This window comes from Solea senegalensis, linkage group LG18, assembly GCF_019176455.1.
Source record: "Solea senegalensis isolate Sse05_10M linkage group LG18, IFAPA_SoseM_1, whole genome shotgun sequence".
Taxonomy (NCBI): domain Eukaryota; kingdom Metazoa; phylum Chordata; class Actinopteri; order Pleuronectiformes; family Soleidae; genus Solea; species Solea senegalensis.
In genome coordinates, this window is record NC_058041.1 from 10,170,722 (window position 1) to 10,198,536 (window position 27,815).

Here is a 27,815-nt window from a genome sequence, read left to right on the forward strand (position 1 = left end):
AGAATAGTTTGTCAAATATAGTGAGATTTTATACCTGGTGTCCATCAGACTTTGTGACAAAAGTTAGTGGAATAACAGCTCATGTGGACTCATTTGCAGAGTTCTGACCACGACCTCATCCTCCATTTCTCACATGGCTTTGACCCAACCCATATCTCCCAACTTCAGCCACTGACCTCATTTAGGCTCTTGTGGTTGAATGGAATAAAATCCCCACAGTCGGGTTTCAGAATCATCTGCAAAGCCAAGCAGAGCGGAGGCAGTGAGAGCAACACCTTAATACCACTGCTTTCTGTTGAAAAATGACAAGAACTGTGATATTGGCTCTGAAACTGGACACTTTTAACGCACAAGACAACTGTTCCATTCTTTGGCGAGGCTGATCACAACCAATACAAATATGCCTAATATGATCTTAAAAGAAACAGTGGCATCACTTTACCAAAATTAGTCACAAGCAAAAAAACAGATTTTCCAGATTGATGCTGAATGTTTTGCATACTTTGGATGGAAACACAGCAAAACCGTGTCACGCCAAATCCATCTCCAAGGAGAAATAAATTACCTTGTAATTTCCACAAGAATTTTTCACCAAAACTCCAGTCTCATGATGTCTCCAAAGCACAGAGAGATGGAAAGGAATGATAGAGGGAGGCAGAGAAAGAGAAGAGAACAATGGCCAGTGGAAGTCGGACTAAGAGAGAGAGAGAGAGAGAAGAGGAAAGAATGGTTGCATGGGTCATATTTCGGGCCATTCCTCCGGAAAGTTGATCTGACGGAGGGGCAGATGGATGCGCACGGATGTTTTTGCAGCATGTTTACATTCTATCACAGCCTTGAGGATCATAGAGGTGTCACACTGCAGCCTGGGATCAAGGAGCCGTTGAGCCAGCCTCCTTCCACATTCTGTCATTGGATAAACTCCCACCAATCCCTCAAAAATCTGCAGGCAAAGAGTTTAGTGGCAGGTCACAGATTGGAAAGGTGACGTGAGACTCGGCACAGTGGAAGTGATGTAGAGATAAGCAAAGCAGCACGACTGGGTTGAGAAGAGACAGATAAAAAACGGGAAAGTCAAGCAAAACTATCAGCTCTGACGGAGGGAACATTTGTGTGTAGGGATGCACAACATGTATGATCGGATATCGGTAAAACACTCTAAGATCCACCAATATGACTAATGACTACAACAATAGAGTAAATAAGCTGCTACCCCCTCGACTGTTTTAGTTGCATCAATATTCATACATTCACTCTGGCCTACAATTAGTCCCATCTCCATCCTGACAACCAAAGAAGTCGGGACATGTCCTTATGTTCAAAGTCAAGTGGGGACTGGCAGGGTTAGAGAATGACGCCACATCACATGAACTACACACACACACACACATCACATGTAGAAATGTCTTGGTCTGGCCTGTGACCACAGGTTCTGGTTTCCTGTAGTCTGCCAATGCAGGGTCAGGAAGTTGGACTGACTTGTGCTTTGACTCACTCTGGCTTCTAGGAACTCTCTCCGCCATCAATACAAATCAGCATCATCACTTGCCACCCAAGTGTGTATATGTGTGAGCGTGTGTGTGTGTGTGTGTGTGTGCACGTGTGCTTTTCTCTGTGTGTGTGATTTCTCAACCAGTGCAGCACAGTGTGTGTCTCTGTTAAATCACATGGTTCAGCTTTTCCCCCGCGTGTCTGCTGCTTGGCCTATTTCCATGGTAACTAGCCATGGAAGATGTGGACACACACACACACACACATACACACACACACACACACACACAGCCAGCCAAATCTTTTTTTAAATCCTCCATCAATTTGGATTTGTTCAGTGTTTTTGTCGAATTTCCGATGAAGGCGGATTGATAGATAGATAGATAGATAGATCTGATTGATAGATTATCACCCCACCTTGCCATCCCAGACCATGCGCCCATCGCCATGGCAACAGCCCATGCTTGTTGCCTGCTTGCCGCAGCATCCCTGCGCCCTTTGGCCTTTCGCCAGGGGGGAGCTGTGGCAGCAGCGTAACCTGACAACCAGGCGAGAGGGAGCTTTGGCAAAGTGGGTAAGCTATAGGGGGAGGGAGGGGGAACTGGGGGGGTTAAGATGGCAGGCAGGACTGCGGATTTGTTAGTCACTGCCCTATGGTGTTACGCAACTTCATTATACACACACTCATGCACACATACTGTCTGGTGACAAACACACACCGACCGCCTCATTTTTGTTTCCGTTTTCCTCACAGCTGCAGTGAAGACAGTGAAGCAACATTAGATGTCTTGACTGCAAGATGTTCAACTAAAACTGATACTAAGTCTAACTTTGTGTACAGTTGAATGTTTTGTTTGCTTGTTTGCTGCACGCCGCCTGGATGGAAGAAAGACAGTAGCATTGCAAATGTGTCTCTTTAACTGCTGTGATTTAGATCTAATAATTGATACGACATAGTTTGCTGACGTCATGTTAGTCCAGTGCTGTTTTGCAGACACTGTAAGTATCGCAGGAGCTGCTTGCTAATGTTTGCTCAGTGTGTTTCTCTACTTTTTCACTACTATTTCTCTACATTCGGGGAAATATTTGCTATCTGTGAGGGGTCTCGTCTTTACAAAAAAACAAATAAACCCATATGATTAAGTTCAATTGAAAAAACAAACAGAATGAAGCAGTTTCATTAGAATAATATAAAAAGAAAAATCAATGTGTATAATCTTGCTAAAGGAAGTTCTTAAAGGAGTCCTAACTACTTACTTTCTTTGTGTCTTACAGGCAAAGTTAAAGTGAAGAGAACATGGAAGGAGTTTCCACGCGGGAGCAGCAGTGCCACCTAATCGACATTTATCTGACAGAAGCAGCCAAAGGACACCTTGGACAAGCTCTCATGTCCTTAAACACAAACCACTAAATCCAAGGAGCTAAAAAAAGAAAGGAAGCAAAAAAAACAAAAACAACAACCACTCACTGCAGCAAGAGGACTGATTCAGATTTGTGAAATACGGCTGGAAAGCGGGAGCAGTTTATGGGTGCCAAATCCTCTTCCAGGACACATCACTTCTCCTCGATCTACTGTCACCACCTCCCTTGTCTCCATCCCTTCATTTCCTCCTCCTCTGCCTTTGTCTCATTCTCCATCTTTCTCTCTCATGGGAGTGACATAGAGGCCGTCGCTTGCTCTGCTGCCCCGCCCCTTCCCCTTCCCCGCCTCGCCGTGGAAACGGGGGCGTCCGGGTAGTGATGTCGTGGAAGAGGAACTATTTTGCATCAGGCGGCGGAGCAGTAGGCGGGGTGCAGGGGCTGGTGACCCCGAGAACCATGACCTCGATTGCACCCAGCAAAGGCCTCAGCAACGAGCCGGGACAGAACAGCTGCTTCCTCAACAGCGCTCTGCAGGTCAGTGGTGTAAACACACTCCCAGACTCAGAAAGTGTTCAACGAGTGAGGGCTTCTGCCCATTTCTGCCCTGGGTGCAAAGCTCCATTTCTCTGCTTTTTGGTATCTATCCATCCGTCTTCTACCGCCTTATCCTCCATGTGAGGGACACGCGGGGTGCTGTGCCAATCTCAGCTGACATAAAACAAAAGGCGGGGTAAAGCCTGGACAGATTGCCAGTCCATAGTTTTTGAAACGGTCTAGGAGTTACTGTCATGAGAGCTACGCATGTCAAAGTCAAGTCATCACCTCAATTCACAGGCTCGTGTCAAAACCTGTTTTCCGCAAAAGTGGAAGACACGCGTGACCTTGGTTTAGTGACTACGAATAATTTAGGCATTTTCCATTAGAGATGCTTTTGCAGTTAAAACAGAAAATGCAGTGTTCTCTGCTACCAAAGCCAAATAGGGAGGCTGCAGTGCAGGCCAGCAGAGGATCAGAAGATGATGTCCAGCTGAACGTGGATTGGAGAGAGCTCAGACAATCTCTAAAAAAACATATTAAACACGCTGACGTAATCTGACTTTATGTCATCGTGACTTGTACAGTTACCTTCTGTTCCCTCAAACTGGACAAATTTGGTTTAAATTGAAAAAGAAAAAAAACGACTGATTATCCGGCGTGGGTGTAAAGACCATTATATAAAAGATGAAAATCTGCATTTTAATCTCACGGTCGTCATTTTCTTTCAAATCAAATGTGCCGGGGTCCAGAGCCAGGACAAGCAGAACATGTATTAGTGTGATAAACCCAGGCTGACCGCATTTTTAAAGCGTAGTGTATCCTCTTGTGATATGTCATTAATATTTGAACACAATTGGCAAAGATGGCTATTACTTCCTGAGACGTACTTAAATGAATATGAATATAATCTATATTTTAGTGGCGTAAATGCTAAGACACACATCCATGCGTGTTTTGCTCCAGTCCGCTCGGTACTTGAATGCGACAGGAACAAGATCGGCACCACGTTAAAGGCTGTTGGTGTGGGTTCTGGCACAGCTGCCAGTCTGTCTTCAGTATGGACATTCAGTTTGTGTGTGGAGATGCTTACACTGCGCTGCTGCTGCTGCTGCTGCATCTCTACAGTCACACACACACACACACACACACATTTTCTCTTCACTCCTCCCAAGACTTCCTGCTGGCACAATCATACCCAAACACACACACACAGTCAGAGAGAGAGGTTGGAGTACGCTGAGGAGGAAGGAAGGTGATGGACCAGAGGCTTAGGGAGAGTTAAAGAGAGTGGAGGAATAGATGACAGGAAGAACAGAGGGGAGAGGAGCAGAAGAGAAGAAAGAGGGATGAGGAGCATACAGTATGAGAAAACTGAGGAAAGGACTAAAGGGGTTACTCCCAAGAGAACGAGCGGAACCAAAGAGTCAAATAAGGTAAGAGAGTACGAGGGGAGTGTCTGCGGTGAGAGGATGCGATGGGGGGTGAGGGGGGTGGTGGGGGTGAGAAGAGAAGAGTAGCGAGATGAATGAAAAGACAAAGTGAAGGACGTGAAGTTTATTTGTGAAATGAAAAATGTCTCCGTTTTTGAACGGAAGAAAAGTGGGCCACTTCAAGGACACACTCACAGAGAGGGGAGGAAGTTTAAGAGGACACATGTGAGGACAAACTAAGTATTGACACGTGTGTTTGGGCACACATGGCTGTCTCTCAGTGTGTGTGTGTGTGAGTTGGCTTATATGTTGTTTGAGATGATCAATTATGGGTCAAGGTTTAATCTATATTAGTGTTCCTATGTCTGAGTGAAGGTATACTCTGCCTTTCACCCTATGTCAGCTGGGATTTGCACCAGCACCCTCATGTGGGGGGTGAAGTGGTAGAAGATGGATGGATGAATGAATGAATGAATGAATGAATGAATGATTGATTGACTCACAAGGGTTCATGTAGTGTAAAAATGACCATGCAGATGCTTTGAAATCGCTCGAGCACCAAATGCTGACTGACCATGGTAGGGATGGTCCAATGCTACTTCTTTGCAATGCTACGTCTGATACAAATACCACAACCTTGAGTATAAACCAATATCCATATCAGTCAGATCTATTTTGCTTTTTTTGTTCTTTTATCCTAGCACATAGCTCACATGGTCACTGCAGTGTGGCAGAAATGTACGTTCCTCATACTCGGCCTGTGCCTTGTGAAGCATTCATGTGGAATTTAGTTTTTCTTTTTCCAATACCTGTATCAGAACAATACTGTATCAGCTAATCCCCGGACTATGGCGGTGCAGATAGCAAAGCATTATTTCTTATTAAAAAAAAAAAAGAAGCTTTCTGACGATTGAAATCTGATAACCGAAGAGCTAAGCCGGGCTTGTTTGTTTGCTATAAAGTTTAAGTCTTGAACTCAGAGCACACTGGAAGTAAGATAACTTCACACTCCTGCCTCTTTGCCCCCTGAGGGCCCCTTCGAGCGAGGTACTTAACCCCGACTGCTGCAGTGGAAGTGCTGCAGGCGGCAGCAGAGTCAGCAGCAGCAGTAGCAGCAGCAGCAGCAGCAGCAGCAGCAGCGGTTGTTGTGGATACAGTGATTTAATGAGCGTGAAGGAAGGAAGGTGCTGTGAGGTAAAGCGTATACTTGCTCAGCAACTTTTCATTGTGTAAATAAAACAACTAAAAGGAGTTTTAGAGTCCACTGGATTTTTGTTTTTTCAGCAGAAACATATGTGCTCACTTACTTCCCATAATCGTTTTACTTCAGTAACTATGGAGCTCCTGTAGCTGACGTCAGACAACCAAGGTAATGCCCCCTGGCAAGATACTACACTGTTCACTATATAGACGTACATACTGGACCAATGGTTCTCAAACTCCTTACATCAAATACCACCTGAGAAAATATTGAGCTCTTGAAGCAACCCCATTATCACCAATGTTAAAATACAGTGGTGTAAAGAGGCCGTGCCCTGTCTGCAATGACTTACATTACACTGCCCGCTGCTAATGCTAACATTGCGCTACAACGCAACACTAACCCTTCCAGTGACAACAACGCCGGTAGACTCCAGGGTTGAATGTTCATTTTCAAACACGTTAAAAGCATTACAAGGATTAGATACAGTCAGTCTGATTTAAAGCGCGCAGAGAACTCTAGAAAATAGTAGTGTGGGTCAAAATATGGATTTGGTGTAATGTTTGGTGATAATCGATACGCTAGGGCAAATATTGATATTTTATTGAGTCCCTGCCAGTTTCACTCACCGGGTGACTAAACTAGTCTAAAAGTCTAAGAATGGCAGACGCAGCTGTGTTAAAGAGAGGAAATAAAAGATCTCAAAGAGAATCAAATCGAATCGTGACCTTAACATTGAAAATCAAATGGAGACCATGTATCGCGTATCGTATCGTGAGGTACTCGGTGATTCCTACCCCTAAAAAAATAGTCCATTAAAATGAGTTCCTGCATTCATAAATGTTCGGCCTTTCTGACAAATATATTGTTTATAACCTACGTAACCGAAATAGATAATTTACATTGACACACCAATGTTTAACCAGTTTTTGCAGGTGGAGAGTTTGAACGACTTTGTTTACTGATTTATAAACACGGATCGATTTGAAGTTATAGGAAAAACAAAAGACTATGTCCTGATGATGACCAGTGAAAATAGATATGTCAAAAGCTTAAAGGGCTGATATTAAAAATTTCAAAATAATCCAAAAGTGATCAAATACCAAGAAGTCATGTGACTTTACCGTCTGTTGTCATTTTAAAACAATAATTAGTGTCAACAACAGACCACTCAAGTGTTCACCTTGATACTCTGCTTTGCTTTAATACTCATCACAGAGCTGGTTGCTGATGTGTTCTCGCACCACAAATTTGCATAAGTTCAGCTAAATTCATTTAAACGTCTCTGCCAGAAACACATACATTAGTGGATACAGGACCATTTACTTTATAGATTGCTTTATACTTTTATTTATTTTTTTAAATCAAAGTGGAGGTGCAGGATTGCTCCGGAAGCACAATGAGACTTCCAACAAAAGAGAGCCATGTTTGTTTGTACTTGGGGAACACGAGTGCAAAGACTTTAAAAAGCAACAAGGGCCTTGTAGTGTACATGCTCTCCACTCAGTGCTGACTTCAACTACTGTGAGCAGGTATGAAGGTCAGTGTGGAGGTCAGGGCGTAATGAGAGGCACAAAATGCTGAGCTTCAACATTTTCAACGACTTTATTAAACGGCCTTTTTTTTTTTTGCCACTTTTTGACTTTTCACAGTAAGAAAAACAGGTACGGTAAGGTAAGGTATAAACGATAAAAAAACATGGCTGAATTCCATTTAGCTTACATAGGGTTCTTAAGTTTTCACGTCAAGCGCCATTACGAGTCTTCTTACCATCCATGAACTTTAAAAATACCAAGTTATTTGAGATGGCGAAGCATTAACTCCTTGTCGGGAGATAAAATGTAGCGGCCTGGATTTCACCATATTTTTCACGCTGTTCTACTTCTGTGTACCGGCTTCTTCTTTTATTACTGGGCCTAAACCTGGGAATTGGAACTGTGGATTGTGCGTAGATCATGTAGGCCAGTTTGGGTCTGATGAAACACACACATGCAGTCATTTGACCGCATTATCCGAGTGTGTGAGTCCAACATTGGATTCAGTACAATTTTATAATCAGACTAATATGTTTTTAAAAGTCCAGTTCTAGCCTGTGCTTAGCTGCTATAATAAGTTAAATATCTGCTTTGACAGAGAACTGAGGTCAAAAGTTCAGGGAAAAAAGCAGTGGATCTATGTGATCATGCAGATGTAGATTACACATACATATACATCTTATATATACATATACATATATATATATATATATACATACATACATACATATATATATATATATATATATATATACATCCCTTTATTGTCTACATAGAATGCTGTATGAACTGTGTATCACCTCATTGCTCACTGTGACAGTGATATTTCCGATCATGAATGACAACAGCTGCGTCTCTAATTCTCCTCATGCTTGTGTGAGGAAAGGAATTAAGATTTTTAAGAATTTCTTTTTACATTTTTACATTTTTTTTTTTACATTAATCTGGTTTTATTCTTTGTGTCACATGATATGAAGTGATGGCTGCACTTCCTGTCTGTGTGCACTGTATAGTACATTCACCAGGTCAATCGTGCATTTTTGCGCCATCATAATATTAATTTACATTACAATTTACATTGTATTGTATGCTGACAAACAACGTGGCTCATGTATGATGCAGACTGTGTGTCTAATCTCATTTGATTCACTGGATTTAACACATTACATCAATATATGATGTAATTTGCTGTGTTCACAGATAGTCATTCCCACCATGTGATCATAAATGATGTCCAATCAATAATAAGCTTTAGGTCATGTGTACAGTTCTAGAGAATGCAGAGATATCCTTGTGACATCACTTACCATATATGATTTCATGATTTACTGGTTGTCAGAATAATCTTTAGATCGTCTCCCCGGCCATATTCTCCATACTTTTACCAACATTAATGTCACTTGTGGCCACAGTTGCTGTGAACCAGTATGTTTAATCGGGACTTAGAGTCAGGAATCAAACTGAACAATGCTGAACTGTAGATCAGTTAAAAAGACTTAAAAATCCCGAAAGCGCGTTAATCTCCAACATTTAGCGAGGACATTTCTAAAATCGTCTGGTGTATTTAGCAACAGCACTGGCGAAAGCCGGCAGTCGTGAGCTCAATCACAACCCCGGTCATGCATGCAGGAAGTACTGAACCAGTTCTAATGACTCAGTACACTGAAAAACTGCTTTGCTCGTCACTAGTTTCTCACGCTTCGTCACAGCAGATCTGTGCAGCCATGCTACGACGACCCCGCCCACATAGAGAAGGTACTATAGTCATGGAAAGAGGCGTGTCTTATACCAAACCGAGCCGAGTCAGGCCGTGCTGTGCCGAGTCGTATGGTGGAAAAGCGCCATTTGTAATGCTTAAGATTTTAGTCTTGGTTGATTTGATGACACCTTGAGTTAGCATAGAAACAGCAGAGCAATTAAGATCAAATAAAGGTCTTTTTGAGCTGCTATCCTGAGCTTACTTTTTTTTATAATACAAACCAGGACAGTCCCATCAAAGGCCACCACAACCAATCAATAGGAATGTTTCTTCCTTGAGTCTCATTTTTTTTGTCATTGAAATTGCAAATACAAGGAGCAAGTGACTTTAAAAAAAAACAACAACAGATTTTTTATTCTGTGCATGTCTCACTTTTTTTTTTTATGTTTCTACAGTAGTTTCTTTTTCCCCACCAAGAAACTTCTGCAGTCTTTCCATTGTTTTAAAGCCGGTGAGAGACGAAGGACAAAGAACAGGTGAAAAGGGAGAGGGGAGAATTAAACGTTACAAATGAGAGCAGAGCAGGGGGAGAAATGTTGCGTGTGTTTAAGAGGGAGATAGATAAATAGATGGATGGATAGTAATAAGGAGAGATGGGCATGGAGAGAGTGTGCCCTCCTTGTGGCTGCTGCAGTGCTGTGCATTGAGCCGATTCATCACGGCCAAATAAACTACAGAGAGAGAGAGAGAGAGAGGGAGAGGTGGGGGCAAAGGGGGTTTGTGGGGGGTTGGGGATAGAACACATACACTAGCGTCAGCATGCAGTCTGTCATCCTCCACCCCCTCTTTCCTCCACCTATCACTCTCTCCTTACACACACACAAAATGCAGACCTGTATTGCTAAGGTGGCACTATACGTGTGTGTGTGTGTGTGTCTATATGCACAGATATTGTATATTGTAGGTGTGTGTGCTGCATATTTCAGGGGAAGCCTTGGGGACAGAGTTGTGTCAATATTATCTTTCAGCTTGTTGAATGAATGTACTAAAAGCTCTTTCCTCTAATTATACATTAGTGAGAGAGAGAGGGTGTGTGTGTGTGTGTGTGTGTATACATGCATGAGTGTGTGAGGGCAAGAGAGACAGTAAGACCAGGTAAGACACGATTGTCTTACCTGCATGCAGTCGTTTCTTTGGGGTATGCAATGGTCGTTTTCCGCGTTCTTGCTGTAATGTATGAAGTCGAAAAGCTCGCGCGGGGAAATGGCTGAAAGCCACACAGAGCTGCAGTCTGAGGTGTCGATTCTCTGCGTCCTTCTCTCTTTGTTTGATTCAGTTTCAATTGACTTTCAAAGCCACATGAACCCAAAACATCAAACTAAAGTTTGTAACCAGAGTCGATGTCATCGCTCGTGTGATGTTTTCATGACACGACACGTGGACTGCGACTCACAGTGGGATTCCACCTGTGATCACTGTGTTAAATATCACACAGAAACCTCATCGTTTCAGCATGTAATAGAATGATTTGTAAGCCAAACCTCTTCCGCACTGTGATTTTGTGGTGAGTTGTTTTTTGATACGCCGCATACCCACAGTCCAAAAACATGCAGATTAGGGGATTAGGCAAATTGGACACTCTAAATTGACATGTACATGTACCACGTCATCATAACACTTTCACTGTCACTGACTGCTGTTGCACACAGTGTCAGACAGCCTTTTGTGTCACCGTCATGTCTTCATTCTTGGCTAACTCATGACTGCATGTTGAACAGACAATTGAACATTAATGATTATTATACTTAGTGACTGTATAACAATGCAATGAGTGTAAGTAACCTCATATCTAGATACAGGATCTCGAGTGAGTCGATCAGAAGTCGATCTTTTCGTTGATCGGCTCTTTCTGTGCGTGTGTCTTGTCTCCCAGGTTTTGTGGCACCTCGACATCTTTCGCCGAAGCTTTCGACAGCTAACGACGCACAAGTGCATGGAGGACTCGTGCATCTTCTGCGCTTTGAAGGTAAAGACGCTCGCACCTGTGAAACTCAGGTCGTGAAGGGGATTTTGTCCTGACCAGACTTCCCTCAGATTACCTGCGGAGTGATGTGATGTGTCTTGATACGAGTGACACGAGTCTTTACATAAAAAAGAAATAAATCACATAACACACTGTAGATTCATTTATATGCAATCTATTACACACATCTAAAAAAATAGGTTTACCTGGTGGGACTTATGTAACATTTTATGGTGTGCACTTTGTTCCTTGTGCTTTGTGGGAAAGGTAACTGCTGGCTTTAATATAGACGTGAATGAGTGTATGACAGCATGAATGAAGCAGTGGCTTCATTCATGGCAGCAGAGCTACTTCTAGGTGTTAGAGGCGGATGAGAGGACTGTTACCTACCTAGCTTCCTTCCTTCCTTCCTTACCTCACGTCCCTGTCTTTCCTTTGTTAAAGGAGCTAAAATCAGTGGCAAGTTTACAAGGTTTATATTCCCCTCTTCCTCTCAGTTAAGACTTTGATTCCAAACACCTTTTGCAGCACTTTAAATTGTTTGACAGCCTTTCTTTATTTGTATTGCTGCCTCTTTTTCTTTCACCGTGGTGTAGAGGGGGAAAAAAACCTCCAAAACAAAACACCACACACTCTGCACGAGGCCATTTTTACCAGTAAGGAGCTGCTTAGACGCAGCCAGTGTAAAAGCTTTACTGACATAGTTACAGGTTGAACCACTGTTGTGTTCCGCCAGCTGCTGCGCGCCGAGCGGAAGATGATGACGTGTAACATCATGAAAGCCTCGTAATGAACGAGACTTATGCGGCGCCGCTTTGGCCATTTGTTGCGTCGCCGATGACAATAAGTGTCTGAGTGAGGGGAAGAGTTGTGTGTGTGTGTGTGTGAAGCGCTGCTGTACGTGTGTGTGTGTGTGTGTGTGTGTGTGTGTGTGCGCAGCACTGGCGATGTGTGTGTTCCACACGCTGTTCTGTCTCATGCGCCTCTCCGTAATTAATTGGCCGACTGAAAGTGCTGATCCAGCAGAGCCAACGCTGGAATGGTGCTGCGCGTACACACACACAAGCACATAAACACACATCAGTACATGCACACAAATCTAACTTGCATGCTGCACACGTTACACTGCGATACACACGTTCAACAAGATTCTCACAAATCTTTCTTACCACACAAGGATGCTCCTCATACACACACACACACACACAAGACAGGGTTGTATAGGAATCAAAGGTACAATCGACGGTTTTTATCACACGTCCTTTGTCGGATATAAAGTGAGTCTTAAAGTCAGCGTTGTAGCCGTAGTTACAAAAGGGAGGATTAAAGTCTCCGAATAACCAGGCGAGACATGCGCCAAATGAGCTTTAATGGCATGTTAGCTTTTCAGCCAGCCGTTGAGCGCAGCCTAAAGAGACGAATGGTAACTGTGGGCTCTTTTATTTTGGCGTCATGTGTGAATTTTGGGTTTATCTCCAGCAGCTAAAGGGGCCCGCTGTCGTAGTAAACACGAGTTCTGAGGCTGCCTGTGGCGGTTCCTCCAGAAATCACTGCAACACTTTATCTCTCTCAACAGTCAAAACACACACAGTTAGATGCATATACCTACAATACACACACACAAAGACACACACATGATAAATAGGAAGAAGGGGTATATAGGAGAGGGAAGGGGAAAGATTCATGGATGTAGGAGTTGGTGTAGATTGCTCCTCTCGTCACATTAAGACCACCACATGCATGCTTGTGCGTGTCCGTGCGTGCACACACACACACACACACACATCTCCCTCTCTTACTCACTCAGCCTCAGCTCTCCTCCTCTCCTCCCTCCTTCACACTGTAGGGTATATTCCCCCCTCCATTCTCCTTGGCGCATTGCTGCAGTCAGCACACACACACACACACACACACACACACACACACACACACACACACACACACACACACACACACACACACACTGGTTTCCATGACTTCAGAGGACACTATGTTGACTTACTTTAATTTCCTGGAGATTCACTCTAACCGTAACCATAGCGACTACTGACCTAACCCCAACCGTTACCTTAAACTAACCCTAACCATACAGACCATGCCTCCACGTTAAAATTGAATTATTTACATTATGGGGACTTGTTTTTTTGTCCCCATAAGGAAGACAAGTCCCCATAACGTAACTGTGTAAACAGATTTAGGTCCCCACAACATGAGTAATACCTGGAACACACACACACACACACACAGTGCTCCTGTCAGCACGACTGCATTACCCTCCCCATTGCCAACTCTCGGCCTGCACACACTGAATCATACTCGCAGACTACAGCGCTCTCGCTCTCTGCGATCACGACCGTCCACAACTGCTAAACGACGATAAAAAACATCACCTCTGACACTTTGAAACAAGCGACCGCAAAGAAAGGGAACGGAAAACCTAGGAGACAATCTCAGATCTCTGTGGATCTGTGACGTAAACTGGTCGAGTCCAAGTGACGTGTCAGCATTCATTCACCTATTGGGAACTTCGTGTGAGAAAAGTAAAACTTGCTGGTGTCACTGTGAAAGAAATCCAAGTGTTTTAATTTTAGGTAACCATGGAGATGTGAGGTTTATATTTATATCATGAAACACAAACATCTCTTTGAATTTCTTTAGTACACATTTACTTTGCCAAATAGGTCTTGGTGTGAAGTAAACTATGCAATATTTAAAGCAATGTAGTCCGTACTCAAAGTCTGACACCCTCACATTATTTTATAATATAATTTATCATGTAATAGTAAAAAACGAAAACATTCTTTTGTTCCCAACCTCTCACAAGTGTCTCATCTCCGTTTCTAGGCAACGATAAATCACTTGTACACACTGATAATCAATTCATCTAAACACATCCTTTCAATCAATAACCGTTCAATACTTTACAGCAATGGTAATATAATTGTCGTCCTGAGCAGTCTTTAGTATTTGCAGCGTTCAGCGAAAACTGTGATCCCACCCTAACCGAGCAGTGAAGCCATAACCAGAAAAATAATTAATTAATCGCGCTTTAATAACTTGCCGCTGTTTGGAATGAAATAAAATAAAATAAAAAGTACAACCACAGCAATCAATTTAGACAAAAAGTACAACCACAGCAATCAATTTAGACAACATGCAGAGGCTATTCTGAGAGTACCACAGAAATGTAAGCTGTTTTGGTTTTTGATAATAAAATATCATCATATCTCCTACAACATGTTCACAAATCAAGTTGTGAAACGTATACAAAATAGATCAGCTAATGCCTGCGGAGGCTTTGTGTTTGATTGCACATTCGAAACGCAGCTAAACATGGAGCCCGTGTTGGAACAGCTTTCTGTCACTTCATGTCGTGTTTGTGAGTCTTCTGGACACGGAGCACCCGCTGGTTTCCAGCCAAATAATCACTGATTGAATTATCGCTTGGACAGACGGCCAGGTGCTGCTCCCAAGCGTCACACTGACACCTGTTTTAGGGACTGTAGTTAGAAACGTGATAATTATGGAAAACAGTGTTATTATTTACAGAGTGCATGTGTCGCCGAGCAAAGAACACACAATGAGCAGCTATTTCCCTCACAACATCCACACACGACTGAGGTAGAAGAGGTTCCGCTGTCATGTATGTTTCTGTCAATCAAAACACTGGTTCCGCCTTTCAGAGCTTTTGTCCAATCACCATCAAGCTCAGTGAAGAAAACCTACTCTGTGCTGTCCCATAGAGAAACAGTTGAAGCTGGACCTTAAGTGGCGATAAACAGCCTATTCCAAACAAACTAGTGACACGTTCTAATCGCATTCTAGCGCACGTTTGGTATTCAAATGCAAATACAACATTTGTGGAAAGCATCCACGGTGGTTTTTCTCCCCCACTTAAGACGTCGCCACTTTAGCCACAATCAAATATTTTAGTCCCGCTGCTTTAGTTTGGACTGAATATTAATGTTCCACCTTAAATCATCACATCATGTTTGTATCTTTCAACCCACATGAACCACAGAGTGATTGTTGTTATCTAAATACTACTAAAACCACTGTTACTGCCACTCTTACTACTAAGTACTGGTATTTATTTTATTTTTTACATCATTTTATATGAATAATAAGTAAAAGAACCCCAGAAAGCATCTACCCCCACCAAGACTGCTCAGTAAAGATCTCCTGATCTGTTCTGTTGATACTGTGGAGTCCTGATGTGATACTTGTGTAACAGCTGCACATGTCATCTTATGTATTTTTTTTTTTTTTTTTAAAGGTCACTATCATTGAAACAAATAATATCCCTGATCCTGTCTGAAGTTTAGAGATACCGTTGCAAGGCTGCAGCTACAGCTGCAGTAGAATTAAACTGCAACCAAAATGGTGAAAATATCGCTTCTCTGCATGTACATGTGAGTGCGCACAAGCACTTTTAGACTCGATTTTCATTAAATACTGGTAATGTAAAATAAATGCCCCTGCGAGTCTCACCCAAATCAAGTCCTGCTACATTCTACAACTGAGCTACATGAAGAACCTGTTCACCAAAGTCGCTGACAGCTGGAAAACAAGAGATCAGGGGAGAGGTGATCGGGGCGATTGCCAATCTCTGAGGAGTCCGATGCTTGAGATCGGAGATCAGCAATCGCCTACTTGAGATTAGGATCGGGACATCTCTATATCTCTATATATAGTTTGAAATCTTTATGCTGAACTAGCAGAAAGAAGTCATTTGTGCAAAGTTGGTTTTAATTCAAATTTACCAAATAAATCAATAGCTTATTTAAAATTGCAGAGCGGGGGAGGGTCATGTTACCATTAAAATAAGAGCAGAACAGAAGGACAAAATCACTTATTTCAAATCTAATAATCCAAACTGTTTTACTGAATCATTTAAGCTTTCAACTTTAAGTTTTTAGTAGTTACAGTATCGACACCACATGTATAGATGAGGTCAGCCGTGCTTTCCATTAAATAAATGAGAAATCTGTTAAGTAGCATTTAAAATGCGGTGTTTCTGTGAACAAATGTTCCATAAGAGCAAAGCCACCGTCTCCTGGACATATTTTGAAATCAGGGCTGCAGCTCATGTTTTTGATAACCCATTATTTTCTCGATTCCTCGAGGAATTGTTCGGTGCATAAAATGTCAGAAGATGTTGACCAGCGTTTCTCAAACCTGGATAGGATGATGTTCTCAAATGTCTCGTCTTGTCCAAAAAAAACAAAGATTATTCAGAAATATTCACATTTAAGAAGTTGAAAAGTCGGAAAAATTGTTTTGATTCCTTAAAAACATTTTATAATCGATTAATTGAGCAATCGGTTCAGCCCTAGTTGAAATAATAATATATGTCGACACATGGACTTGTTAAAGCAGCATTAGGGCAAAACAGAAATGATTGTCTGTATGTATACCTGCATGGATGCAAACAACACTTTCTTCTCCATATTGACTGATCCCCCTCTTTGGTCTCTCGATGTTGCCCTTGAAACACGCTTAAGTGGCCTAGCTTTCCTTCTGAGTCCCGCTGCAACAGTTTGATTTGGTTTCTGTTTTATCGCTACAAAGCACTCGGAGAGCAGTTTTTATCAGGGAAGGAAAAAAAAAAAAGTGTACTACAAATGCCATTTATTATTGATACAGACTGATATTGAGGCCAGCTGTGCTGTGGGGGCGTTTGTTTAAGTCCGGCCTGGGTATTGTTGTGCAGCCCCTTTGGTCCTGACAAGCTGACAACTGGCTTCACTGGTTCTGTTTTATGGATCATTTGACAGAACACGGAGCTGATTTACTGAACAAATGTGTTAAAAGGGTTCGGTTTCACTCTGAGAGAATTGATAATGATGATAATAAATAATGAAAAAACAACGTACACTAACACACTGTGTATACACACGCGTGTGTGCATGGACACACTCCAACAGTGAAGGGGTCTCTCAGGAAAAGCATTTAAGGTATGTGTGTTTTTGTAGCAGTAAAATAAAGAATTAATGAATTTCTTTATGGATGTGTGTGTGCGTGTGTGTGTGTGTCTGCAGAGTATCTTTGCTCAGTTCCAGTTCAGCAGTGAGCGTGTGCTGCCGTCAGATGCACTGCGGAGCGCTCTGGCCAAGACTTTTCAAGACGAACAACGCTTTCAGCTGGGTATCATGGATGACGCTGCCGAGTGCTTTGTGAGTCTGCGACAATACATGGGCACACTCTCACACACACACACACACACACACACACTCTCACACACACATTGAACAAGCGAGGAAGCTTATTTGAGGAACTCCCGGGGCTTCGCTGCAGGGATAACCAGTGCAGCAAGCTCAAAGTAATATGTTCTGCATTGTGTTGTTGGGCCATTTTGTGTAGCCGCTGCATTTTTGCACTTACGAACAATTCACACGTTTCCAATTAAGCCTTAAAGATGTAATAAGGTTGCATTAAAACTGTGAAGAATATCAAGAGTTGTAATGACTGCAGAATTACTTGTGTATACAGTATAGTGTGCTGTAGGCCTGCAGTGTCATTTAATCTGTTACATTCATTGTCAAATCACTTGGCGCAATGTGTTGTTGCTCTGTGTGTTGCTCAGCATCGCAGTGTTTAGATCCTGCACACAGGAAGTGGTTCATTTTAGACAGGAGGCAACAGCAGCAAAGTGTTAGCAAAGCAAACAGGTCGGAGTATGACTGAAAACACAAAGACGTTCCCACAAAAAGCCTCAGAAGTGACTTCTACTGCAAAAAACCCGGTCATTCAGCAGTTTAATGGGATTAACACTAAATCCCCGCCGGCCTGTAGACACACAAACGCACCCTCAGGTATGATAGCGGTGCTAGACACAGTCACTTCTCTACACAAAGACCAAACAGAGGCAGAATAATAATAATAATATTAACAACAACAACAAAGAAAATCACCCAATGTTATGCACGTCAATGATGTTGCTTGAACAGAAATCAGTGGTATCACTGAACCTCCACTCTTTCCTTTTCATGCTTAGTCAGTTGAATGATGGCAAAAAAGACCCTTATTATTTCCACTGGCACAGTGGTGCAGCGGTCAGCACTGTTCTGTGTTCTATGTTCTCCCACAGTCCGAAATAAAGGTGGGTCAAAATATTGATTCAGTTATATATCATCGTCCTTCCCCGTGCAATACAGTAATTAATACGCCAGGGCAAATATTGATATTTTAATGAACAAATTAAGGTGCCAAAGAAGAGGGAGTTTACAGTGGGATAATGGTGGAGAAAGCAACGTTAAGAGACACTCCATCCACGTTCAACACGCAGACTCTATGCACTTTGTTCTCTATGTTGTGAATAAATGGAGAAATCCTGCCCTTTTAACTTTTCACAGGCCAATATTGTGACGTACCGCTTTATGATTGTCTCGCAATATATTGATTATCACAGAATCGCGGACCATGTATCGTACTGTGAGGTACCCCTGTGATTGCCGCCCCCCAGTCCTAGAAGACATGAAATCAGACTCTACATGTCCTGCATGTGCGAGGCTCGAGTGGCCAGTGACCACTGTCATCACATGTACCGCACATCTCACCCAGTGTCAGCTGGGACTCAATTTTGCAAAATGATCGGCGGGGAAGCTAACGAATGAATTCAAGAAAGGGTAAACGAGAGAGTACGTCATTAGTCACAGGTTTTCATTTGTTTGGTGCTTGTTTGGTGCTTTTTCTCACAGCACTTTGTCTCCTGGAGCCTTCCTGTTGCTTTCAGTTTCAGACTCTCTCTCCCTTTCTTTCTATCTGCCTTACAGACCTCCACAGTGTGCGTGTGTGTTTTATGTGTGCGCCTTAGAGCCGCTGTCTGATCGATTGGTAGTAAATGTGTTCGGTCAGGAAATCCGTCGGCTTCGTATGAAATATAGAGGCTGCTCCCACAGTCGGATTAACAAGAGAACCATCAAACACACACACACACAACCATACTGTACAAAAACAAACACGTAGGCCGACGTAGACACACAACCATAATTGATGTCCATGTGATTCTCAGGAGAACCTCCTGATGCGAATCCACTTCCACATCAGTGCTGAGAGTAGAGAGGACATCTGCACAGCCAAACACTGCATACCACACCAGAAGTTTGCCATGACTCTGTTTGAACAGGTAGGAGACTGTCCCATGGTTCACTTTGGGGCTTTATTTACCTTTTAAAAAAAAAACAAACACACACACACACACAATGTCTTGTGATGATTCTGAGGGTGTGTTTGCATTGGCAGTGTGTGTGTAACAGCTGCGGCGCCACATCAGACCCCCTGCCCTTCATTCAGATGGTTCATTACATCTCCACGACATCCCTCTGGTAAGTCCAGACACACACACACACACGCACACACTCTGACACACACACTATGCAGTATATCTGGCTGCAAGCTGAGGCTGGGTGGCAGTAAAGGAAGGTACAGCGTGTTCTCTTCTCTCCTGCATGGATCCCTGCTGAACAACTGTACTGTGAGCACGGCTGCACACACACACACACACACAGACACACACATTACGCACACAGGTATATGTTCAAGAGCAGGTGAGTTTGTGCATAATGTGTCTCATTATCTCTTAAGGTAGCCTGCACACACACACACATCCACACACACAGCAGAAAGATGTGCGCATCCTCCGAGCTGTTACTGTACATATAAACTGCACACGCTCCGAGTCAATGAAATAAGGAACAGGGGAAGTAATCAATCAGCTGTTTGATTCGGTGCACCCAGGGGGGCGACATAAATCTATAAGTGAAACAGTGGGTCGGAAAGCCTTGTGAACAAGAGGGAAATTAGGGGATATATCACTCCATATCTCCTTTGGAAGGAAAACACAGCAGAGGAAATAAAGGGATAAACGAGGGGCAGAAGTACAAATAAACACTTTTTTTTCAAGTTTTTGGGTGCACGTCGGTGCCACTACAGCTGCCGGCTAGCGATGCCAGGCTATTTTTACCCCGAGTGGAGCCTGTTGTTTTTTTCGCGGCGATGGCCAAATATGCTAAAATCAAAATGAGGAGGATAATCAGAGGGCAACAACAAGGCAAATAAATGTCTGCTTCATGGTGATTTGTGCACAAGTGAACACAAGATGTTCAGACACAGTTTCTGCTTTCTCAGGAGATGAGAGGGTGACGGAAGGGTTGAAATCGGGGGGGGGGTTGAGAGGTTGAGTTCATCTCAGTTTAATGGAAGGAGTGAGGGAAAGGGGAGGAGGAAAGGACAAGGGGAGGAGAGCTTTTTTTTTTTTACATCGTTATGCTCAGAGGAATACTTAGAAAGGGGAAAAACAGTGCTGATTAATTGCACTCATAATCCCCATACGTGGTAACGAACTTGAATGAATGAACTTGCGAGACAAACTCTCACCAGTTCACAGATAAAAAACAATAATAACATGCATTCGAGTTTGTCCTGAGAGGACAGTTGCATTCAAAAAGGGATGAACACAGCTCAGATTTTCTGCTTTAAGCCTGGCTTGATTCTCTCAAAACTAGAATTATTCCTGTTTTTGATGAACTTGAGCGTTAATAACCGTAGCCATAATAATGTTTGCGTGCCGTTACTGCTCTCTGTTGGATACTCGTCATGTAGCTTTAGGATTTTTCTCAGAATGGCTGGGTAATCATGATTTGTTCTTGGTGCTCCTTTTCTCTATTAAAGCAGATGAGCCCATGGGTCCAGTTGGCCTGAGCATTATTCAGGACCAAACGTTATTTGAAGACAGCCGTTTTACAAATACATTTTTTTCTTTTCTTTTCTTCAGTTCACAAAAGCCTCTGCAGACTTGCTTTGTTTTTACTTATTTCTGTTGTTGTGTGTGTGTGTTTTGTGGCTAATGCTGCAGTAACCAGGCAGTGAGGATGCTGGAGTGCAGAGAGAAACCCACACCGGACATGTTTGGAGAACTGCTCCGTAACGCCAGCAACATGGGAGACCTGCGCAACTGTCCTGTAAGAGCACACACACGCACATGTTACACGTACATTTAGCAATTTGACACCGTCTTTACACCCTTTTACTTTTAGTGTAATCCAAAAGGAGTATTGTTTTTTTTTTTTAGAATAGAAGGACAGCTAACTCTCTTTCCTCCTTATAAAAAACAAATCCAAATCTGTGATGCCAAAATCGTGCAGAGAACTTTATTTTAAAAGTATAATTTGCTCCATGTTCTGTGTTACATAACCATCCGCTCATGTGCGCTTTCTTCCCATTTTCTTTCTCACTCTCTGATAAGGGAGATGTTTTCGGACTTGTCCTCATCAGCCTCCTGTGCAGTAAAGCAATGTGCACAGGACGCGTGCTCCTCGGAAATAAGGAATGAATATTTTTGTTCACAAATCATGACTGATCTCTGGCACAGTTGGTGAAGGTGTGAGATTATTTTGTCTGGCACACGTGTGTGTCGGTATCGCCACATGGGAGAGTGCTGTTAGGGCCTTCTCTCGCGCGCCACACTTTGCCAACGAGCCTCATCTCTGGACACAGTCTAGCAGCTGCCTCCCTCTCTCTTCATTCAGCAGCAGCAGCAGCAGCAGCAGCAGCAGCAGCAGCAGCAGCATCACCTCCACCACACCAAACACACTAATGAACACAGATAGTTAATTCCCGGCCCTAATGCTGACATTGTGTGCGGAGTCCTGCGGGAGTCACATAAACTTGCCTCTGTTTATCTTCCATCCCTCGCAGTGCTGATCTTCTGTTATTACCGTCCTGGGCTTTGTTCAAACAAAGTGATGGTATTTGAGCTGCTGGAAGACACTGGAGGTGCCAGATTGAGAGATTGTATGTGTGTGCGCACAAATTCTATTTATATAATCGACAGGACTATGCATGGAATACCCAAACCCAAACATATGAGATGACTTAAAGTTACTTTCTACATCAGACATCATTTTGTCAAACAAACAACAATCAAGTCCACTGCTTAAGAGCTAGTGAAATTAATGCAGGGCTCAAAGTGTGTTGGATTGCTTTCAAAGACCCTGTGGATCCTGGTGAATTTCATCACTTCTGTGGGCTCCACATTGTGTTTTCAGCTTACAATGAAGGCTACGAGTTGCATACAAGAATCTCATAATTGTCATCATTTCTGCAAAAAAATATAGTCCACAAAGTAAATGCGTACTGCGGCTGCCATCTACAACTATTTTTTTATGGTCAACGCAAAAATGAAACACTGGCAGGAACAAGACCACCGCAGTGAGGAGACAACCTCGTATTCAGACCAGTTCAGTCAGAAACAACAGGTGCAGCAATGCGCGACATCGTATTATCACAGTTCCCGTTTCAGTGGAATTGCATTGTGTTAAACTACTGCACATTTCCAGAAGGTATAACAAAACTATGGCTATCAATCCATTGACATACACTCATATTACTATAATCTGCAGCAGTCCCTTGTATGTCATAATTCACCTGCCAAGTGTTAAAGTCCGTGAAGAAGAAGAATCAAGTTTCTCATAACACAAACGTCATTTTCAATGTTTTCATTTACAAGCAACAGTTATTTGTAAAACAAGATTCTGCATTTAGTTTCTGTACATTTGGCCATGAGGCATTTGGCATAATAAGTGTGTGTCCCCTGAGATTAATGTGGTATGAACCACAGGGTACACAAGACAATTAGTCCCATTTTAAAGCAATACTATATAACTGTTGCTGAATGTGGTGTTGTGATGACTTCTAAGTCTTTTGTCTCAGATTATAATTTTTTTTTTTTTACACACTTCTTGCAGTTTTTTTATCCGCTCACCAAAGTTAAGTAGTGCAAGGACAGTGTTCGTGGGAATGAAAAAGGCACCTTTTATGAGCCTTTTGTAAGTCATTGACCCATTTTGAAGCTGTTTAAGGTCTAAAAATATATAACATGCATTTTACTTTCACATCCAAAACAGTTGTATAAATAAATTGAATAAATGTCACTCGTCAGACTTTGTCATAGTAATCCCGCTGCCGTTGCCATATCCCAGTGTGTAATGTAGTGTGTAATGACCGAAACTACGAAAACGAGGCCCGAGTTGTAAAACAATTGGAGTTCAGTGCTTTTAACGACAACATCTCGGTCATTTTACACACATTTAGACGTGTGATGGTTTCGCTGCTCATCAGTAACTTGTCCATGTTTCACAGCATGAAGAGGGGAAGACCACCACACATCCCGCTTCCCAGGAAACCCATCCACAACCACAATTCATTTGTGATGGTTGATTACAAGCAGAAAATGTCTGCCGTGCAAATACACTCAAACACACACACACACACACACATACACATACAAAAGTCCAAGCATTTTGCCTCCTCATCTTTCATTCCACTGTTAAAGTTAGGATTGTCTCTTTAATTCAATGCCGCGTGAGTCATGATGGAGCATAAGAGCGAACGCTTTCCTCACTTGTTTCATTTGCTCTGAAGAATGCCACAATCAGCATTCTACAAACCAACAGCACCGTTATGTAACACACACACTCTCTCTCTCTCTTGAAAAGCTCTGCATAGCCACAGCAGTGCACGGAAAAAGGAAAGACCCTTTTTGTACATAATACACCGAGACCCAACTGCACCAAATCGATCAGCGGTGCATTATGAAGCCGAGTGAACCTGTTTGCCTGATCGTTTGGTGAATAATGCCGTCAGTGCCGAGAGTTTCTAAAGTAAACCTTTGTGTCCCATCAGTGTGTCCCATGCTAACAGATAGCCTGTGTCCCAGCGCGACTCTGCTTTGGCTGCTGCTTCCTGGCTCGGGGTTTGTGTCCCTTTCTGAGAACTGAGAGGCAAACCCTGGCAAATTACCTTCCTGCCATTTCCCGTGCCAGCGCAAGACAGCCCGTCATCCACAAAGGGAGAGCTCTCTCCGTGTGTTTGTGCATATGTGCGTGTGAGTTGTGTTTGGCACCGTGTCTGGTTGCCAGGGTGTTCTCAGGCTGTTTCCGAGCCCACCTCGCCAGCGCGCTCGTGCGTGCGTGTGTGTGTGTGTGTGCACCAGCTCTGCGGTGGGTCATGACTCAAAGGAAGGATTCAGAACACGCGGTTCTGAACTCAACAGAAGGCCCAAGGGACAAATACAAGTCAGCACAGCACTTCCTCCTCTGTCATTCTCTCTTACAGCCCTTTCATCATCTATTTCTCCTGTTTTTGTATTTTTTTTTAATCTCTGCCCCTCACTGTCCGACTCTTTTGCCTCATCCCTGTGTCTACCATGCGAGCGTGTGTCTATCGCTGCCAACCGAAGGGATGGTTTGCACCGCTGTTCCACTCTGTGCCTGACAACAGAGGATAAATAAATCCTGTTGGATCACATGCTCTCCTTTCTATTAAACCTCCTCTCCCACCCTCCATCACAGAGCAATTGTGGCGAGGTGTTGCGTATTCGCCGGGTGCTGATGAACTCGCCAGAGATTGTGTCCATCGGGCTGGTGTGGGACTCGGACCACTCTGACCTGGCAGAGGACGTCATACACAGCCTGGGGACCTGCCTCCGTTTGGGAGATGTAAGGGGATCACACACACACATATACACTGTCATCCCTACAGACCTGGCACATGAGCTGTTTTGCAGTTTTTCTCCCTATTTTCTTTGTTAGAAGCTTAAATTCAAAAAATGAACCCAAAGACTGGCATTAATCCTTTAGTCACTGGAGCAGCTCTGACTCACTGTGCTCAAAGGTCAAACTCAGAGCATCTTGTGTGTGACCTTCAGGCAGCGCAAACTGATGTAACTGCTTTTCAAAAGGGCTTTTTCAGGGTTAAGACATGGTTTTAGGGTTAGAATTGCATTTAGGTTTGGGTAAGAGTTAAGGTCAGGCACTTAGTTGTGATGGTTATGTCACTGATGTGTCCTCACTTAGTCTGCATGTTTGTGTGTATTTGTTACCTCTTTAGAACATTTTCTGGCATAAACGCTGACCCTGTCAGGACCAAAACCTGGTCCTAATGAGGATGAATTTGAATTTTGGTTCGGTTAAGATAAAGGTTAGGGATAATGCTTTGTGCGGTGTCTGAGGAAGAACCGTGTAGTGTGTGTACATGTGAATGGCACCGCTTCCCGTCAAAATGGTGTCGCTTTGGAGTGTTGCATGATGGGATTGCGTGACATCAGCTGCCGGAGTTATACGGCAAATCATAACACGCACCATCGACCTGACTTCCATTACTCTCATGTACAGAAGTGTCTCCTGCTGCAGTTTTCACACCCTCACACACACACACACACACGCACACACACACACACACGTGTCCTGATACTCCGTGTCACGACTGAGCAACGCTGATGCATTTTAATGCCATTGTCCACATTCTGATGTGATATGTATGAATAATGGATCGGTGACTATGAATGTGTTGTAGTTAAAGTTCTCCACTTGGTCTTGTAGCGTGTGTCTCTGCTGCTCACTCCTGTTTCTCACGCTGCTCTGAGAGGCGGGGAGTCGTGAGATTACAATTGGAGGAATTAACTATCGAATTGTTGTTGTTTGTTTTTTTCTTTCCTTTTGAGTAGTTGTAGTTAATCCATGTGTGGATGTGGCTCTGCTTTTGTCTCCTTTTGCATGTGCTGTCTTTATTTTTGTGTTCCCAGCTGCTCTTTTACATCCTTCCTCTCTGTAAGAGTTTGTCTAAAAAACAATAAATGTTCATTTTTCAAGCCTCCCAGGTACCGTGTTCAGAAATGAATTGCAGGTTTTCTTCATTATTGTGAGTTGATAATTGTTCTGTACAACTGAAAAGCCATTCACTAGCCTATATTTTGACATGTTCATTATATTATAATGTTATTTTCATCTTCTTTTAATATACTGGTCTTGTCACAACTCTTAAAATGAGATAGGATTATAAATAGAAGGTCATGTTACAGTAATGCACTTAATCCCACAAAATCAGCACTAGCATTTTTGTATGGGACACATGCAGGAGCATCAGCAGCAGCGGACTTTACTGTAAGAGTTGTGTGAATTATCTGTGCGTGAAAAGCCGCAGCACTGTACAGTGTGTTCAGCATACAAGGAGAGGGAAGAGGAGAATGTGAAGGATTACTGCATAGAGCATATATATATATATATATATATATATATATATATATATATACAGTATATACTAGGTGAGCAAAAATGTGCTTGTATTCACATTAACTCTTCTGCTGCTCCATCTCCTCCTGTACTGCACACCTCTCCCTCTCATCCCTGCATCTCTCCCTCCCTCCATCCCTGTGTCCTCCCCCCTCCCCTCCTGACTCACTCACTCTCTCTCTCTCTCTCCCTCCCTCTCTCTCTTTTTCTATAGTTGTTCTACCGTGTGACAGAGGAGAAGGCTCGTCAGGCGGAGCTCTATTTGGTGGGCATGGTGTGCTACTACGGCAAGCACTACTCCACCTTCTTCTTCCAGACCAAGATACGCAAGTGGATGTACTTCGACGACGCCCACGTCAAAGAGGTAAGACACAGTATGGAGTGTGCATGCTGCAGCACAGGGAGGGTGCACTGTACAGTTTCTGCTGCATCTCCAGTTGTGCCTGAGAGAGCAGGCACAACTGGGACTCTGCTGTATGCCACTTCTCTGACAAAGGTGTAATCCTAGCTTTCTGTAGGCTGCAGGTATTGGAGCTAAATTTGGTCTTTTGTTGCATTTCTATATTTGAACACGAGTTCATTTCTTTACGGAAGGGAAACATGCAGTGTGCTTGTTCCAATGCTGCTCCTACAGATCGGCCCGAAGTGGAAGGACGTGGTGTCTCGCTGTATCAAAGGCCACTATCAGCCCCTGCTGCTGCTCTACGCTGACCCCCGTGGGACGCCAGTGATACTGCAGGAGAGCCCCAACCCCTGTACCAGCTCCAACCCGCAGCTGGAGCTCCAGCACTGCAGCAGCAAGGCTGGTTACGACAGCGAAGACTCTGGTACAGCAAAGACGACAGATCAGATCAGATTACTTTGTGTTTATCATCTGGGGCATGCAAGGTTACAGCTTTAAAGATCTGACCTTCAACCCTGTAATCCTTCTGTATATGCTGCAGGGACTGAACTTGTTTTCCTCCTTTGACTATTAACATATTGAAAACCAGGATTAACTAAAAGGTCACATCTCATTCTTTGCTTCTCTCCCAGGCCGGGAGCCATCCATATCCAGCGACACTCGCACCGACTCTTCAACAGAGAGCTCGAGTCACCGCGCCTCTCGGAGCCGCTCTCTCCACCAGTCCACAGGCAGCCACCTCTCCAGTGAATCCCAGACCACAGTGGTCTGTAATTACGACATCGGCACGCCACCGCACACTGTTGACGCCAGAGGTAAATGCTGGGAAACCCACGAGGCAAATTTAAACTCACAAAGAGCAAATTTGAAAACTCCCGACAAGTGCAAACAGACAAGTGACCACAGTGTTTTCAGAGAGTAAGAGTAACTGTACATCTGCAGAGCAACTAAGAGCAAACAAAGGTCAGGATTCAAATTTCAGAGGAAATGAAGTGATTTTTCTTGTTTGTCCCGTGCTTCATCATCACAGACATTTCTCTTTATGCGCCTCATTAGTGCTCAT

General features: G+C 43.3%; 1 protein-coding gene across 1 annotated transcript in view; it reads left to right on the plus strand.

Annotated features, from left to right (window-relative positions):
* Positions 1–27,815, plus strand: part of usp54b (ubiquitin specific peptidase 54b) — a 51,760-nt gene that overhangs the window by 7,848 nt on the left and 16,097 nt on the right. Inside the window, exons 2-11 of the mRNA XM_044014469.1 lie at positions 2,767–3,387; positions 11,189–11,281; positions 17,320–17,454; positions 19,293–19,406; positions 19,523–19,605; positions 21,135–21,240; positions 24,631–24,777; positions 26,564–26,713; positions 26,984–27,176; positions 27,385–27,590. Coding sequence (XP_043870404.1) covers positions 3,232–3,387; positions 11,189–11,281; positions 17,320–17,454; positions 19,293–19,406; positions 19,523–19,605; positions 21,135–21,240; positions 24,631–24,777; positions 26,564–26,713; positions 26,984–27,176; positions 27,385–27,590 — 1,383 coding nt within the window. The 5' untranslated portion in view covers positions 2,767–3,231. The remainder of the gene's footprint in view (positions 1–2,766; positions 3,388–11,188; positions 11,282–17,319; positions 17,455–19,292; positions 19,407–19,522; positions 19,606–21,134; positions 21,241–24,630; positions 24,778–26,563; positions 26,714–26,983; positions 27,177–27,384; positions 27,591–27,815) is intronic.